This window comes from Lissotriton helveticus, chromosome 7 (genome assembly GCF_964261635.1).
Source record: "Lissotriton helveticus chromosome 7, aLisHel1.1, whole genome shotgun sequence".
Taxonomy (NCBI): domain Eukaryota; kingdom Metazoa; phylum Chordata; class Amphibia; order Caudata; family Salamandridae; genus Lissotriton; species Lissotriton helveticus.
Genome location: NC_136068.1, coordinates 835,055,000 through 835,073,588, shown reverse-complemented (window position 1 = coordinate 835,073,588; position 18,589 = coordinate 835,055,000). Strand labels below are relative to the sequence as shown.

At 52.0% G+C, this 18,589-nt stretch overlaps 1 protein-coding gene across 1 annotated transcript in view; it reads left to right on the top strand.

Annotated features, from left to right (window-relative positions):
- Positions 1–18,589, top strand: part of ANKHD1 (ankyrin repeat and KH domain containing 1) — a 1,380,661-nt gene that overhangs the window by 597,808 nt on the left and 764,264 nt on the right. The window contains exon 18 of the mRNA XM_078653327.1: positions 2,827–2,972. Coding sequence (XP_078509453.1) covers positions 2,827–2,972 — 146 coding nt within the window. The remainder of the gene's footprint in view (positions 1–2,826; positions 2,973–18,589) is intronic.

The window sequence follows — 18,589 nt, the reverse complement described above, 5'->3', positions numbered from 1 at the left end:
GTAGCATGGGATGCCGTAGTATCATCACTTTCCGAAATTCTCCTCTCCGCCTCTGTAATGCGTTCCTCATGAATGTCCATCTTCTGCACAATAGCGTCCATCCTGGAGGACAGTCGATCCACCTTGTCCACCACCGTTGCGAATCCCTGTTTCATTTCCTACAGTAGGAGATGCATATCCGGTGCAGCTGCAGCGCAGCTAGTCCCCGCTGTTGGTGGGCTTTGAGCACCCCCTGTGTCAGACACCATCCTCCGTCTTCTTCGATGGCGGGGCAGAATCAAAGGATATTTTTGGCTGTCGAGTATCCTGCCGTCCCATGGTAGCGCCCTGAGCTGATTTCACTGTGGTAAAAGAAGTCGCCCTTAGACCTCCGCCTCGTGGCGATCCGGAGTCCTTGGACATGAATTGGTGCTCTCCCAGTGTCCAGTCCACCTGTCCTCCGTCGAATTTGCCGTTTGTGCCTGTGGCACTGAGCAACTGCCTCACTCTCTCTGGTGCTTATGCACGGAAAGTCACTTCGCACCAATTTGGACACTGCTCTATTACGTCGTATCCAGCCCTCGGTGTATGTTAGGCTTAAGCCAGTGAAGCCACGGTGTGAAGGGAGCAGTGCCGGCCCACCGGTGTCACATAGAGTACAGGCTCTACACACAGTTAATTGCAACGCTTCCTAGGTCACAAAAATGCCTTTAAGCGCCCTTCACATGCGCCATTCTCCGCTGTCAGGTCTGTACCGCACTAGCGTCTGTAGTCCAGTTCACAAGATAACGCTTTTATTCCTGAATTATCCGCAGACCCAATGTACTTGCACCAAGCAACTGCTGAAGCCAGGCCACTAATAACCAGAGCCTGCTATCCCCATGGGCAAATCCCGCATACCCACTCAGTCCGGTGCAAGGTTTCTCCATGCAGCTGTATTGTGGCACTATGTACATCCCTCTCCAGCACTTGCAAGTGTCCCGGTCCGGTATATATGTAGAACTCGTCTACCGATGCCGGTCTTGTCCACGCGTTGGATGCGCCTTACCGCAGATCTCTCCGTACTTTCACCGGAGCGCCGCTAGTCAGTCCAGTTGCGCCTCCGACCCCTTCCTCGGCTGCCGAATATCGATCCGGTGCCCGCAGCCTCCTATCCTCGTGTCCCCCTCAACAGGCAGGCGCAGGATTCCTAACGTCTTCCTACCGAGGCCCACTTGCCTCGTGGGCGCACCGGGGTCCCGTAGTTGTGGTGTCCGGCCTCGCGGGCATGCAGGCTCCGCCGTCGGTCGAACACTCCTGCTTCAATATCTCCGCACCCCAGGGTCCGATTCGCTTCAAATTTTCGACGAGTGTTAGGTTATGGTTCCTCTGCAATCGCACTGAGTTTCAGCGGCATTGGAGGTGATTTAGGCAGGATAAATGTCGGAGATTGGCACAGGCTGCAGGAGCCTCACGTAAGTGCGGCCATGCTGTTCGTGCGCCCTCTAGCGCCCCCTACCCTTTCATTGTTAACTCGGGCATGCCCAAAGGGAGATCCAAGAAATGCACAATGTGATATTCCAAACATTTATTGAAGCAATTGGATTCTTGTGCAAAATGTGTGCTGCAGTAATGAGTAGAATAAAGCATCGCATAGTAACCATAATTTTGAGAATAGTGAAAAAGATAAACAATTCAACAATTGTACACATACATTGATTATATGGATACATATATTTGTACTCCTGCATAATGCTACCTACTCCTAGAAAGCATAAGGTGTCCGGGTCTGCCGAATAACTTGGAGTGGTCTAACTCCCCAAATACCTGTGTGCGGGGGTCATCTGTTAGCCTGTCTTGGTGTAGAGCTTGCCGCTGTCTCTCTCAGGATAGTGATGATGTGCAGCTGGGCTAGAATATAGTTATGTGACGATAGCAAAAATCATCAAAATGCTCCTCTGTTTTAACAAAGGCTTGGTGCAGTTCATATTATAAAAATGGACCCATTCGTACTGTGCCTAAATACTGGTCCAGATGTCCTGTTAATTTTACCCACCCAGAACTGTCGCCGAACAGACAACAAAAAAGCTAATTTGCGCAGTATATCTAGTCCTTGGACAGAATGTTCTAAGGTGTGATCATGTACCTACAAGGAAATGCAATTGTAAGAAAATCTTTTCTGAGTACACTAACTAATATGGGCACGCATGCAAATGTGTGTTCACCATTTGAAAAGATGTCAATGTTAAACGTGAACATGTAAAATGGAAGTGTTTGTGCACAGGGCATATAACCTCACAACAGTTGTCGGTGGGATTGCACAATGTTTTGTTGTATTGCTAACACAGAAAGAATGTGTAATTGAAAACATTATTTAGTTCAGTCTGAAATTTACTATCTTGATTTATATATGTATTTACCAATAGTGCTAAGGTTGTGAGTCCACTGTATCACATCATGCAATGCTTATGACCTTCCCCTTCATGTGACAGAGGCAATCATATAAACAATCTTGATTGATCACATAACATATGACTTTACTATTAACACTAATGTGTAGATGACAATGAATATAGTATGTATTTTTTTGAGTATGTGTTATTTAATGATGTGCTTTTAGGCTGTGTTAGTTGTTGGAAGCAAACACAATTGTGTACCAGAGAACTATATAAACATGTCTTTCTTTGCAGTTCCCATAAGAGAATATAGAAAATGTTTTGGTGCTTAGATTTCTACTTGAAAAGAAGTATGTCATTAACTGATATTCTTCCCTTATTTGAAGAACCTGTTAATTGTATAATATTGCTTTCTTGTTGTCACAAGGGTTTTGAGAGCATGCAAGTAATTGTCAATAACCTTTTGTATTAGGTTTTACACCACTTATTTTGGCTGCTACTGCTGGTCATGTTGGAGTAGTGGAAATCCTTTTAGATAAAGGTGGCGATATAGAAGCGCAGTCAGAACGGACAAAAGACACTCCACTGTCGCTTGCATGTTCAGGTGGACGTCAAGAGGTACACTTTACCTTAATAATTTTGTATTTAAGTGTTGTATAGTACTATAAACTATATTTTATTTTGTACTTTTAAAAAAAAAACTTTATTTATCATTTTACCAATTATACTATCAATGAAATGTCAGATAATAGTTACTGAATAATTTGTCTTGCATGAACAATCATGCGATAGTGTACATCGCGATACCACCAACCACCCTGCGATGACTTTATTTCGCTGTACTAATCCTTACCCTAGACATTTTATACTAGACACTCCTACACAATGAATCACCCAGAACATTCAACTATACTCCCAATCTGAAAGAGACACGTTAGTGATAGATTCCTTACCTTAGAATATCCCCAGGCGTCAGACTGGATCCGGAAATTTTTGGGTAGCAGTACCCTTGCGCGTCGGTAGGCGTCGTCTGCGGCTCCGTCGTCGGCGTCGTGGGCTCCGTGATGACGTCGTCGGAGTACTTAGACGACGCCTCTGCGTGCTGACGTCAGTTCTTCTTTTTTCCGCGCCAGCAGCGCAGATCCGGAAAAAGTGGTACCTTAGTCTTTTTTGACTAAACTTTTTTGATCTCTTTTGATCGTTCTTTTTCGAGTCTTCGACTCCGAACGGTGCCGGTAGGGATGCCAGGTTTCAAGCACTGTGAGGATTGCGACCGACTGATGTCGGTCACGGGCCCTCACCGTCGGTGTCTCCACTGTCTCTGCGTCGACCATGACGATAAGACCTGTTCCGACTGCCGGGCCCTGACTTCGAAAGCTAGGCGGGAGCGGTATCCGCCTCAAAACCCTCCTAGTCCGTGCTTTCAGGCCCATGTGTCGCCAGTGGGGGGCAGGGTTCGCCATCACCTCCTCCACTGGCACACTGTCACTTCGGACAGGTGGGTGCTGCAAATCGTCCGAAGGGGCTACTCCCTCCCCTTCGAGACGACCCCTCCAGCCATGCCACCGCAATACCACCGGGTATCGGGGGATCATTTGCGACTTCTGCAGGAGGAAGTTACGGCCCTCTTGGCCAAGGGGGCCATCAAGCGCGTTCCTGGGCCAGAAGTAGGGTGTGGTTGTTACTTCCACTACTTTCTGGTACCCAAGAAGGGCAAATGGGGCCTACGCCCTATCTTGGACCTCCGGAACGTCAGCGGCTTCCTCCGGTAGGAGAAGTTCAAAATGCTGACACTGGCTCAGGTCCTAGCTGCCCTGGACCCAGAAGACTGGATGGTAGCGTTGGACTTGCAGGACGCTTATTTGCACATCCCCGTCCTGCCGGCTCACCGGCGCTACCTGCGGTTCACGGTTGGCCACGAGCACTTTCAGGTTACCTTCGGCCTTACCAGCGCCCCACGGGTGTTCACAAAGGTGATGGCGGTGGTCGCAGCTCATCTGCGCAGGTTAGGGGTTTCAGTCTTCCCCTACCTCGACGACTGGTTGTTGAAGGCGGGCTCGCCCCAGACAGTCGTCAGCCACCTCCAGACGACGGCAGACCTCCTGCACCAGCTGGGGTTCTCCCTCAATGTGCCAAAGTCACACCTGTGCCCCTCTCAGAAGCTCCTCTTCATCGGAGCGGTTCTGGACTCAGCGCGGTTTCGGGTTTATCCTCCCGAACAGCGGGTCCGGGATATTCAGGCTCTGATTCCACTCTTTCAGCCTTTATCCCGGGTCTCGGTCAGGTTGACGCTGCGGCTTCTGGGGCTGATGGCCTCCAGCATCCTACTGGTGCATCACGCCAGGTGGCGGATGCGGGCTCTGCAGTGGGACCTGAAGTTTCAGTGGGCCCAGCATCAGGGCAATCTGTCCGACCACGTCCTGATGTCGGAGGGCACTGCGAGACAGCTGCAGTGGTGGCTCACGGACCGCGATTGGGTAAGCGGCAGATCCCTCTCCCTTCCCCCAACCGGAGCACGTGGTTGTGAGGGACTCGTCCCTCCAGGGCTGGGGCGGCCACATGGGAGAGGTGGAGATCAGAGGCCTCTGATCTCCGGCGGAGGCCCGACTCCATATCAACCTTTTGGAGTTGCGGACGATTCGTCTAGCACTGAAGGCATTCCTCCCCTCTGTCCGGGGGAGTGTAGTGCAGGTTTTCATGGACAACACCACGCCATGTGGTACTGCAACAAACAGGGCGGGGTGGGGTCTGGGACCCTTTGCCAGGAGGCTCTGCGTCTCTGGCAGTGGCTGGAACGCCAGGGTGTGACCCTGGTGGCTCAACACCTGGCGGGTTCTCTGAACACCAGGGCGGACGAGCTCAGCCGTCGGTGCATGATGGATCACGAATGGCGTATGAACTCGGACGTGGCGCAAGGCCTCTTTCAGCGATGGGGAGAGCTTTCGTTAGATCTATTCGCCACCGAAGAGAACGCGCAATGTCAGGTCTACGCGTTGGAATTTTCAAGGCGGCACTCGCTCGGAGACGCTTTTCGTCGCGAGTGCAGTTGCGGTCTGTTGTACGCCTTTCCGCCTATACCACTTCTGCCCAGAGTGCTGAAGAAGATCAAGTGCGACCGGGGCCAAGTCATCCTTGTGGCTCCAGACTGGGCACAAAGGTACTGGTATCCAGAGCTACTCAGTATGTCAGTCGATCCCCCGGTTCGTCTGCCTCTTCGGGAGGACCTTCTGTCGCAGCAGCAGGGGACGGTCCTCCACCCGAACCTGTCTAGTCTCAACCTCCATGCTTGGAGATTGAGCGGCGACAGTTGAGGCCATTTGACTTGCCTACTGAAGTCAGTAATGTCATTCTGGCAGCCAGGCGTCCCTCCACAAAGTCGGTATACGCCTGCAGGTGGAACAGATTTGTGGCATGGTGCACAGCAAAGGCTGTGGATCCTCTTGCCGCCCCTCTCTCTGAGGTTCTTCTCTTCCTTCTTTCTCTTGCCCAGCAGGGCTCTGCTCTGGGCACTATCAAGGGCTACCTTTCTGCCCTTTCAGCCTTTCTAAGGCTGCCTGATCAACCTTCTTTGTTCAAGTCCCCTATTGTAAATCGCTTTCTGAAGGGCATCACACACACGTTCCCTCCTGTTCCGTTTGTGATGCCTCAGTGGGACTTGAACCTTGCTCTTACGTTTCTGATGTGCGCTCCCTTTGAGCCACTTCACAACTGTCCTCTCCGCCTTCTTACTTTGAAGACTGCTTTCCTGGTTGCCATCACCTCTGCCAAGAGAGTGAGTGAGCTCCAGGCCCTTTCTTGTACTCCTCCTTTCCTTTCTGTCCATCCGGACAAGGTTGTGTTGCGTACTAAGCCATCTTTCCTGCCATAGGTTGTCACGGCCTTCCACATTGGGCAGTCTATCACCTTGCCCACCTTCTTTCCGCCACCGCATCCCTCTAAAGAGGAAGAGCGGCTCCACCGTCTGGACCCAAAACGTGCGCTTTCATTCTACTTGGATCGTACACGCCAGTTCCGGGTGGATGACCAACTCTTTGTTGGTTACGTGGGCGCTAAGAAGGGGAAAGCGGTGCACAAGAGGACCATCTCTCGGTGGATCATCTTGTGTATCCAGGCATGTTATTTCTTGGTTAAAAGGAGCCTCCTGTTGGATTGCGGGCTCATTCCACCCGAGCCACGCAACTACAACTGCCCTGCGCCGGGGAGTGCCCTTGCAGGACATTTGCCAGGCGGCTACGTGGGCCTCGCTGCACACGTTTGCAAGACACTACTGCCTGGACAGTCAAGTCCGGAGGGATGGCTTCTTTGGCCGTTCCGTCCTCCAGGACTTTCTGGTGTGATCATTGGTTCGCAGACCCACCACCGGGGTTGGTATTGCTGGGGTATCTATTCTAAGGTAAGGAATCTATCACTAACGTGTCTCTTTCAGATGCACAAGTTACTACTTGTGTAACGATATATCTGTAAGAGACATTAGTTAGTGATAGATTCCTTACCGACCCACCCATCCTCCCCGTTCTGCGAACCGATACCTAGGGTTAAGGTCATCCCCTTTCAGGGCCCTAGTTTCAATGGCACCAGTGTTGGTTTTTAACATGGCTCAGCGCTTCTGGCGAGGAAAAGCTGTGTCTAAGAACTGACGTCAGCACGCTGAGGCGGCGTCTAAGTACTCCGACGACGTCATCACGGCGCCCACGACGACGGACACGGAGCCGCAGACGACGCCTACCAACGCGCAAGGGTACTGCTACGCAAATATTCCGGATCCAGTCTGACGCCTGGGGATATTCTAAGGTAAGGAATCTATCACTAACTAATGTCTCTTACAGATATATCGTTACACAAGTAGTAACTTGTGCGATAAACTACTAACAGTTTATGCAGAGTGTCCGCACGCAATTCAACCACCCCAGTTGGCACTACGCCATCAGGGGTAGTAGACTGCTAAGTTTGTAAATAGGTTTTCAGTGATTCCCAATTATCCTTCGGGCGAGACCTTAGGTGTAAGCAGTGTGGCATAGAGGTCACAATTCGTATTACAGTATGTGAGATTGGCAAGCCATGCAGCCGGCGTAGGGAGTGACGTAGGGAGTGATCTACTGCCCCATCTCAGTGCGATCTCCCGTTTGGCTAAAAGCAGAGCAAGCGCTACAAATTTACGTTACTTGGGGGGCATATTGCACACATGCCCCTAGAGGGCAACTTCGGTAGGGAGTTCGTCTAGTGAGATCATTTGGGAGAGTGTTGCTAAAACGGCCACCCAAAACTCCGCAATCTTGTGACAAGTCCATGTTAGATGGGGAAAATCCACCTGGGGCTACCACATTTTTGACAATTATGGGGCCAGGATGGGTCAATGGAGTGGAGTTTAGCCAGAGTCCTATAAGCTCGCCAGAGGAATTTAAAATGGAGAAGTTTGTGTCTGCTATTGAGAGAGGCTTCACACGTTTGCGTGCAGCAAAAGGACCACTGGTCGTCAAGAATATGGTGCACCAAATCGTGTTCCCATGCCTCTCGAACCTTAGTGTCATGGCATGGGGCCAAGGCCATGCTCGCCTTGTACAATCTGGAAATCAATTTGTATCAATCAGAGTTGGTTATCAACTGGGACAGAGGTGTGAATGATGAGGGTTTCAGGGGGTATTCTGATATTTTGGCACGGAGGGCGCAGTGTACTCTACTGAAGACGAACCTATCCATAAAGGACAAAGTTGCACCTCGATCCCCACCCGGGTTGTCAAACACATGACCATTGGGAAACAGATCACCAAACTTTGCCATGGCATGGGAGCAGAACATACAAATTACTAGTTTCTCTTCAGTTACCCTAAGCCATGTATTACCTGCCAAAAGGAGATTGGAGGAGTACAGTGAACCATCCCCAAGCACACGTGATAGCTTGCGCCACATCCAGCTCGTAGTGGAAAATATCTGAATATCTTTGGGGTCACGGGGGAACCCCAGGGGGAAAAACGCTTGAAGTGGAGTAGGATACACCAGGTCAGATTCAGGTCTGCTGTAGGGGTTTCGGGCATCTGAGCGGTACCATGGATGTGCAAAGCTACTATGAGCTACCAGGTAATGCATTCTAAAATCTGGTGCGCCCTGGCCACCTCTCATATGACAATTTCATGGTGTCCCACCTTATTCTGGCCTGTCCCCCCCCCCCCCCCCCCCACCCCCCACGCAAGCATTATGAGACCGAAGTTCTTCGAAAAAAGTGTCCGAGAGGGGAATGGGAATGTTGTGGAACAGGTAGAGAACCTTTGGAAGTCCCACCATCTTCATGAGGGCAATCCTACCGGCCATCGACAGAGGGAGTTTTAACCAACGCTCCACCTGCGCTTCCAGGGTATGGATAGCGGCCCATAGTCGACCGCACCATTTGGTCTGCATCAATATGAATCTGTATACTCTGATATCTGACCGAGTTATGGCACCATTTTAATGGGAATTTATGTTCCCAATCCGTGGTGGCCGCTATTTACAGCAGTAGCTCAGATTTGTTCCAACTGATGCCTAAACCCGAGTAGCCCCCAAAACAGAGTATATCCCTGACAAGGGGGTCGAGATTCTCTTGCGGACGCCAGACATATAGCACAGTATCGTCCACGTAAAGCGAAATAACGAGTGGACCCATCTAAAACTGCAGCCCTCGATGTAGATGTTTCTTCTGTAAGTGCCGAACTCAGGGGCCGAGAGCTATAAAAAAAAAAGTAAAGGAGACAGCAGGCAGCCCTGTTTAGTAACACGAGTCAGCGAAAGTGGGGCGGAGAGCGTTTCATTCAGGCGAAGTCTGGCTGTGTGCCGCACGTAGAGCAGTGTAGTGAGGTCTACGAAGCCCTTGGGGATGCCTAGTTTCCTCATCACTGCCCATATAAAAATCCACTCCAAAGAATCGAAAGCTTTTTGACGTCCAGCAGGACTGCTGCCACTGGGAGCTCCGGTGTCACGCGATGAAGCACCGCAAACAGAGTACGCAAGTTGAGCGCCGTGAACATATGTGGAACAAAGCCCGACTGCACCAGGGATATGATCAGATCTAAAAGCAGGGCCAGCCAAAGTGCAGTCACTTCGGCAAGGATCTTATAGTCCAAATTCAAAAGTGAAAGAGGCGATAAGAGCTACAATTCAACGGGTCCTTGCCAGGCTTAGGTATCTGAAAGAAACAGGTTAGTGTTAGATTCCTTACCTTAGAATATCCCCAGGCGTCAGACTGGATCCGGAAAGTTTTGCGTAGCAGTTCCTCTGCGCGTCGTCTGCGGCTCCACGTTCGTCATCTGCATCATTGGCGCTGGGATGACGTCGTCGGAGTACTTAGACGCCGCCCTCGTGTGCTGACGTCAGTTCTTCTTTTTTCCGCGCAGCAAGCTTGGATCTGGAAAAAGCAGTACTCCTTAGTAAATTTTTGACTAACTTTTTCGATCTCTTTTGGATCCTTTTCGAGTCGATACAACTCTCTGTGCCGATAGGGATGCCCGGGTTCAAACCCTGTGCCGACTGTAACCGCCTGATGTCGGTTATCGAACCCCACCGTTGGTGCCTTTATTGCCTTGGGGCCGACCACGATGACAAGTCGTGCCCCGACTGCCAGGCCTTGACGTCGAAGGCTAGGCGGGAGCAGTCCCGTAAGCTCCTCGAGCTCCGGCAGTCGGCCCCGTGCCGTTCACGGTCCCGGTCCAGGAGGAGGTCGAGGGACCGGTCGCGGGGCCACAGTCATCACAAGTCGGCAGGTCACCACTCGTCGGGCTCCAAGTCCTCCGGTAAGAGGCACAAGAAGTCGAAGAGAGGACACCGCTCTTCTGACTCCCCCCAACGCTCACGCGATGCGGCCGGGGGTTCGGGCGACACCGCCCACGCGGCTCCGCCGGAGCCACAGGCGCCACGCCCAGCTCCATACCCACTGGTCCCTGGGCTGAACGTGACGCCGGAGATCAGCGCCTTCCTCGTGGCCATGAGGAATCGCTCCCCTCCGATGGGCCCTACGGAGGTGCCTCTGGGCCCCGGGAGTCCGTCTGGGTGCCCTAGCGGGGCGGTGGCTCCGGCCCCGGCGCCGTCGGGTGCTTTTGCCCCGGCGCCGTCGACGACTCCGGTCCCGATGCCGCAGGGCCCCACTGGATCCGGATCCGGGCCGCCGCTGGTTGACCTTACGACCCCTTCGCCTGCACCGACCCCCAGAGTGTCGCCCTCGACGCCGTCCCCGGACGTCGTCATCCCCGGTCCCCCCCCCTCGGTCCGGATCCGGCGTCGCTCGACGCTGCATTCGACCCCAAGAGAAAAGCAATTCTTCTATGATCCGGCCCCATCCTTTGGACCTGACTATCAGGAGATGGGGGCGAGGAGGATTGGGAGGGGTCTGAGGACCCTCTGGCACGGGAGTGCCAGTCGTATCTGGACTGGGCAGTTGAGCTAGGGGAGGCCAGTGGTCTGGACACTTCACCCGACACTGGATTTGTCTCCCCTCCTACCGAGGCTACGGAGGAGGGGGCTGCATACAGCATGGTGTGGAGGGCGGCCAAGGCCTTGGCTCTTGAGCTCCCCGCCGCGGCCGTGAGGACTAACCTCCTCACCGAGGTCCTCAAACCGCAGGCATGCTCTTCGGAGCCTCTACTGCCGTTTAATGAGGCCCTTACTGACGTTCTGTTTGGCACCTGGTCCAAGCCCGCTACAGACCCCCCAGTAGATCGGAACGTGGCCAGATGCCAGCGCCCGGCCCCGGGCGACCCTAGCTTCCTGTCCACCCACCCCACCCCGAGAGCCTGGTTATCCAGGCCTCTAACTCCCAGGCCGCGTTCCCGACTGCCCCTCCTGATAGGGAATCCAAAAGGTATGACCAGTTCGGTAAGAAGCTGCTCTCCTCACTTAGTTTGGGGTTGCGGTCGGTCAACACCGCTTGCCTTTTGGGCCGTTACACCCACTCTCTGTGGGACACGGTTGCGGACGTGCTGCCAGACTGCCCGGAGGAGGCCCGGGCAAAACTCGCTCAAGCCCTTGCTGAGGGCAAGATGCAGCACGGTACTCTATTCGATGTGGGCTGGATACCACGGACTCGCTAGGCAGGGCGATTTCCACGACGGTGGCGGTTTGCCGCCACGCCTGGCTGAGGTCCGCCAACTTCTCGGCTGATGTCCAGAACACACTCATGGACATGCCGTTTGATGGCCGATGCCTCTTTGGCGACAAGGCAGACAGTGCGCTTGAGCGTTTCATGGACTCCAGGGTTACGGCCAAGTCCTTGGGTCTGTCGGGCCTACGCCAGCAAACTTCTGCCTTTCGCCAAGGAAGGGGCGCTCCCTCACGTCCTGCCAGCCACGGGCCGCAGTCTAAAATCCAGCGCGGCGGCGGACGTGGTAACCGCCGTGGCGGTGCCAGGGGACAGCGGCGAGGCTAGTCCACTTCCACCCCGCAGCATCCGCCTCAAAGCCTTCCTAGTCCGAGCTTTCAGGACCATTTGACACCAGTGGGGGGCAGGGTTCGTCATCACCTCCTCCACTGGCGCACCATCACATCGGACAGGTGGGTGCTGCAAAACGTCCGAAGGGGCTACTCCCTCCCCTTCGAGGCAACCCCTCCAGCCATGCCACCGCAGTACCACCGCATGTCGGGGGATCACTTGCAACTTCTGCAAGAGGAAGTTACGGCCCTCTTGGCCAAGGGGGCCATCGAGCGCCTTCCTGGGCCAGAAGTAGGGTGTGGTTGTTACTCCAACTACTTTCTGGTTTCCAAGAAGGGCAAAGGGGGCCTACGCCCTATCTTGGATCTGCGGAACATCAACGGCTTCCTCGGGAAGGAGAAGTACAAGATGCTGACTTTGGCTCAGGTCTTAGCTGCCCTAGAACCCGGAGACTGGATGGTAGCATTGGACTTGCAGGACGCATATTTTTACATCCCCATCCTGCCGGCCCACCGGCGTTACCTGCGGTTCACGGTAGGCCACGAGCACTTTTAGTTTACCGTGCTCCCCTTCTGCCTTACCAGCGCCCCTCGGGTGTTCACGAAAGTGATGGCGGTGGTCGCAGCTCATCTGCGCAGATTAGGGGTGTCAGTCTTCCCTTATCTTGACGACTGGTTGTTGAAGGCGGGCTTGCCCCAGACAGTCGTCAGCCACCTCCAGACTACGGCTGACCTGCCCCTGCTGGCGTTCTCCGTCAATGTGCCGAAGTCACACCTGTGTCCCTCTCAGAAGCTCCTCATCATCGGAGCGGTTCTGGATTCTGCGCAGTTTCGTGTTTATCCTCCCAAACAGCGGGTACGGGATATTCAGGCTCTGATTCTGATCTTTCAGCCTTTATCCAGAGTCTCGGTCAGGTTGACGCTGCGACTTCTGAGGCTGATGGTCTCCTGCAACCTGCTGGTGCATCACGTCAGATGGCGGATGCGGGCTCTGCAGTGGGACCTGAAGTTTCAGTGGGCCCAGCATCAGGGCAACCTGTCCGACCACGTCCTGATCTCGGAGGGCACTGCGAAACAGTTGCAGTGGTGGCTCAAGGACCGTGATAGGGTCAGCTGCAGATCCCTCTCGCTACCCCAACCGGAGCACGTAGTAGTGACAGATGTGTCTCTCCTGGGTTGGGGGGCCACATGGGAGAGGCGGAGATCAGAGGCCTCTGGTCTCCGGCTCCACATCAACCTTCTGGAGCTGCGGGCGATCTGTCTTGCACTGAAAGCCTTCCTTTCCTCTGTCCGGGGAAGTGTGGTGCAGGTTGTAGGAGAGTGGGGTCTGCAATCCTATGGTCACCCCAGATTTTTGCTTCATAGGTTTACGACTTTCCCTGGCTGTGGGCCTGCTAATCAGACCCACAGCCTAGCTGTTCTCTCTCTAAATTGACATCCATGTTCTTTAGGTGCATTTACCAATTGGTACTGGGCCACCTTATCCCTGTACAGTGTACCTTAGGTACCCAGGGCATAGGTGTACCCAAGGCCTACCAGGGGCTGAAGCATGTATTATGCCACCCCTGGCCGGCCATCTAAACAGACACAACTGGCTGGTAAGACAGCTGGGGCAAGGTGGTGTAATCACCCTTTGCTGTATTTATTTTATTTATTTATTTATTTTATGAAACTTATAGAGCGCGCGGCTACCTCCAACGGAGGTGTCCCGGCGCTAAGATTACAGGTAATCACACGAGAGAAAAACCAAGAACATGTCCAGTCAAATGGCAAACCAAGGGCTAGAGGTAAGATTAGCGTTTGGCAAACAGCCAGGTTTTTAACTTGCGTCGGAAGACTAGCTCAGACTCGATGAACCTAAGCTCTAGAGGAAGGCTATTCCAAAGCTTGGCGGCTGTGACGGTGAAGGTTCTGCCGCCACTTCGGGAGAGCCTGAATCTGGGGGCATTCAGCAGACGTAGGCTGTTAGATCTCAGGTGTCTTACTGAGGATGATAATTTGAGCCTTTTTCTCAGATAGACCGGGCCGGTTCCATTAATTGCCCGAAACGCAAGGACCAGAACTTTGAAGTCAATGCGACGGGCAATGGGGAGCCAATGTAGCTCGTCTCGGAATGCTCTGACCGAGTTGCGGGCAGGAATGTTTCCAATGAGCCTTGCTGCCGCGTTCTGAATGATTTGTAGTCGGTCTATAAGATATTGGGGGGCACCGGCATATAGGCTATTGGCGTAATCGAGATGTGACGTAATAAGTGCGTGGACCACCGTTTTACGGGAAGTCAGGGGGAGGAAAGGAAAAATCTTCCTAATCATACGCAACTTATTAAAACAGGCCGCTGTAACTTTGTTAACCTGGGCTTTGCCGGACAAGGTGTTGTCAAATACAAAACCAAGGTTACGAGCAGACTTCACTGGTATAGGAGGAGGATTGAGGACGGTAGGCCACCATAAAGTTGCGGGGGGAGTACATTTCCGACTAAAAAAGAGGACCTCAGTTTTATCAGTGTTTAAAGCAAGATGATTGGCCGCCATCCATGAGCAAATGTTGCCAAGGCAGTTTCGAAAGTTGGAGAAGAGGGAGTCAGAGTGGTCTCTAAATGAAAACACCAGCTGTAGCTGTAGATATAGTTACCTATATCTAACCCCAAAATGGACACATATATGCCTATCAGTCACTCCTATGGCAGGCCGTATCAATTCTGAAGGCAGAGTGCTTGGAATTATGTGAGATGGTGCTCTAGCATGAGCTGAGCCTGTCTGCAGCTTGCGGAACCAAGTCCTTATAGCTGTTCCATGATAACGCTATACCATATACTCTTAAGTGCATTATATTCCTCGCGGTTGAATGCTAACTCTGGTATAACATTATCAAAACATGTCGAGTAAGGTGTCATACGATTTGGAATACTACCCCCTCGCCAATTCTGGCGACGGGGGTAGCATTCCACCCTTCTAGAGGGACACGACATGTATGTAACTGTGAACCCCGGTTAAAGTTAACTCGAGCCTCAGCATCACAAAATGGATGCTGCCACCACAGACACAAGTCTGACCTCCTGCTGCTGGGAGTCCTTCCAGCGAGGGAGGCCTGGACAAAGGGTTTCCTGCCTTGGGAGGTGCTAGCACCACCCCAGACAGGATTTTGTGTTTGAGGGAGGGAGGCCTGAAAGTAATGAGACATGCCTGGGGCTCACAAGGTGCCCTGTGCATACACCAGTTCAAACCAGTTGCTGGGGCACTCCAGCCCCAGTTCTGGCGAAACCGGACAAAGGATAGGGGGTGTAACCACCCCCCTTCCTGGTCCCACCCATGGGAGGGACCTAGTCACCAGTACAGCCCCCTTTAGGAGAAAAGGTAGAAGTAGGTCTCATTCCAAATTAGATTAATCATGACCTACTCTAGAAGAGGAAACTCTGGACTTCGACGTTCTGCTCCACAGAAGACTGAAGAAATCTCCCTTGTGGGCAAGGAGTGTCCACCCTGCACCAGCAGGCACCATCAAGCGTCCAGCGGCTTCACTTTGTCGTCTTCCCACGAGGATCCAGACTTCAGAGCCCGACGAGACCCGGATTCCCAGACCTCTCTGACCTCAACTCAAATCTGCAGCACAGCTGAGATCCGTGGGTGCGACGAGACACGTGGGACCGGCCATCTTGGAGAAACTGCACTTCGCTTCCAGCACAACTTCTGAGGTAACCTCGACGAAGTGCTTTGGGGATTGAGAAGCCCCAGCCCCGAGCAGCTCCTGCACCGAAGATCAGCCCTCCAGCATCCACGAGATCTGCGTGGGGCCCTTCTGCCTGTTTGCTGCTCGACGCGTTGTCTGGTCACTTGCCGGCTGGCTAGTGGCCCCTTAGACGACGAACCTTGAAAACTACGCTGCTGGTCTGGTTGCTCCAGACTGGCCCTTGCTTCCTTCCAAAAGAGAAGTACTCCGGACCCTCCTGGTCCGCACCAGACGCCTTTTCCACTCACCGCGTGGGTTGCCTTTGCCAAGGCCTGTTGACGCCGAATCCGGAACCAACACCGCCGACAGCGAGAGCCTGCGTGGGACAGCTCGTGCCTCCATCCTGGTCGTCCAAGACACCTCCTGGTCCATGTGGCTGCAGAGTCAAGCGTCCACTCTTCACCTGATCGCGACGACAGCATCTGGTTCCTTCCTGGTTCCACTCCAGTCACTGGCTAGTTACTTTGAACATTGTCACCTCTGCTTTTAGGTCTTCAGCATTCCTGATTCACCCTTGGATCACCCCGGACATCTTCCTCCTGGTCGCCTGCAGCATCTTTTCTTTCAGGCTCCATAGACTCCAACGCAGAAACCCGACATGACTTCGCACCTATGCACCCGCAGCCCCTGGGTGAGGTAACAAGAGCATTTCGGTGCTCAAGGGTAGATTGACTCTCCTAGTGTCCAGATTCACAGTCGTTTTAGTCCTAACTAGTCAGGATTGTCCGTACTCACCTTTTTCTTGAACTGTACTGTCCATAGACGCTGTTACGCATCCCGCGTTTGAGTTCACACTCTGCACACGCGTTCCGTGGGCCTCCTATTACTTACCTAGTTAGGGTAGTGTAGTCCCAGCGATCCTACAGCCTCTGGACAGCTACATTCCTTCTATTGATTTCCTTAACCCATTTACTTAGTATATGGTTTGCCGTGCCCCTAGGGCACCATTGTAATTTTGTGCAACTTATCACTCTGGGAAACCATAGTTCCCATGAGTACCGGCTATCCTTGATTTTACCTGTGGCAGAGGACCACCAGAATAAAATTGCTTTCCGGTACCTTGAGCCACATTTTACTCTCACCCACACTATCTACTCTGTCCTGGCCCCTTCCCGAGTGACCTTTTCCTTCCTTCCCTTCCTCTAGGAACAGCCCAGTCACCTCTTTTGTTGTCTACTTAGCCCTCTGATCTCATAAAGAGTTCAGAGGTGTTTGTTATTAATAAATATACTGTTTATTTTTATAACAACCTGTGTGGTGTCCTTTCATCTGGTATTCAAGGGGTTATATGTGGTAAAACAGCTGGCTTCACATGCCAAAAGAGTTTAGCCTAAGACTGCTTTTTCCATGCTACCATTAGGATAGCTGGTCTATAAGGTTGACTTACAACCAATCATCATAAGGGTTGTTTGGACTGATACAGGGTGATCACTAGAACTAGTGAGCATCATATATCAGGCCAACTTCTCACATTGGTGTGCAGCGGTTGGGATTTGAGCTTGCTGTTGTTTTTACCAAATATAATCTTGAAATACCATTTGAAAGATCACATAAGGTACCATAGGTACATATAACAAGCTGAGAAATACTGAGTTCTACTGAACCAGCTTTTGTAGTAGAAAGGGCCTAGCACACCCTGACTACAACTCTTGGCAAGGGATCAGTAGGAAAACCCATAGTGTAGGTAAGTGCATCACTTACACCTCACTAGAAAGCATGTCTACCACAGGAGAGATCTCAGTGGCTCCCCTTGTGGTTAGTGACCCTCCACAGGTCCTTTCCAGAAATGCATCCCTCAGTTTCCAAGAGATGAGACAATTTTGTACCTCCAGGAAACAAACAGGGTTCTAACCCTACCACTCCCTTTCTGTTAGGTCTCTTAGAGACATATGATGCCTGAAGGGCTGCCAATGCAGGCCCCTCTAATCCAGATGGGAGCATGCCCCCCTTTGAAGGTGATCCAGACTCTAACCACCCTGAAACAGAGAATGTAGAGGGTAATGAAGAGGGAAGCTTATCTGAGGATGAGGCAGAAAATGGCCAACCTTTAGTCAGTGGACTTACAAGGGCCAACTTAGACCTACATAGGGAAAGAACTGGGGGAGCCCCAGTGCCATCCACTAGCAGGCCTAACTTTGGGGTCAGGAGAGATAGATCTCCTTCTAGGGACTCCAACAGATCTGTTCACTCCCATGCCTCTCATGCATCTGCTCAGAGGAGAATGACTTCCCCTCAGAGGAGAGAGCATGAGGCAAAGATGAAGGAAGTTAATCTGAGGATTCAAAGGGAAGAACTTACCCTTGCCAAAGAGAAACTTGCCTTTGCTAGAGAGCAACAGTTGAGTGGGTTAGCACCCACTGGTGGCAGCAATATCCCTAGGGATAAAGACAGGAGTTTTGATAATAGACACCTGAGTAAAATAGTGCCCTCCTATAAGACAGGAGATGATATCCACAAGTGGATAACTGCTCTGGAGAGGGTCTGCAAAGTACAGCAGGTACCCCAGAGTCAGTGGGCAGCAATATTGTGGCTCTCCTTTGAAGGTAAAGGGTAGAGATAAGCTCCTCACTGTTAGAGATAAGGATGCTAATGATTACCAAGTCCTGAAAACTACACTGATTGATGGGTTTGGCTTAACAACTGAACAGTACAGGTTGATGTTCAGGGACACCCAGAAAACTCAGGCTCAGGATTGGACTGACTTTCTTGATTGTGCCACTAAGGCTTTGGAAGGCTGGTTACTGGGAAGTAAGGTTACTGATTACACAGGATTGTATAATCTAATTATGAGAGAACAAATCTTAAATAATTGTCAGAACCAGTTGTTGCATCTGCACCTGATTGATTCAGATCTGACCTCTCCCCAAGAATTGGGAAAGAAGGCAGACAGATGGGTCAGAACCAGGGTCAATCAGCAGAACCAGAACCAGGGTGGTGGCCAAAAGAAAGCAGACCAGAAGGGTAATAATGAGAATAAGCAAAATGACCATAAGTCTTCAACAGGGCCCCAACAATCTAAGGAGGGTGGGTCCCAGTATCTCCAAAAGAAGAAGAATGATGGTCCAAAGAAACCATGGTGCCAATACTGTAAAAGTAAGACTCACTGGTTTAGTGAGTGC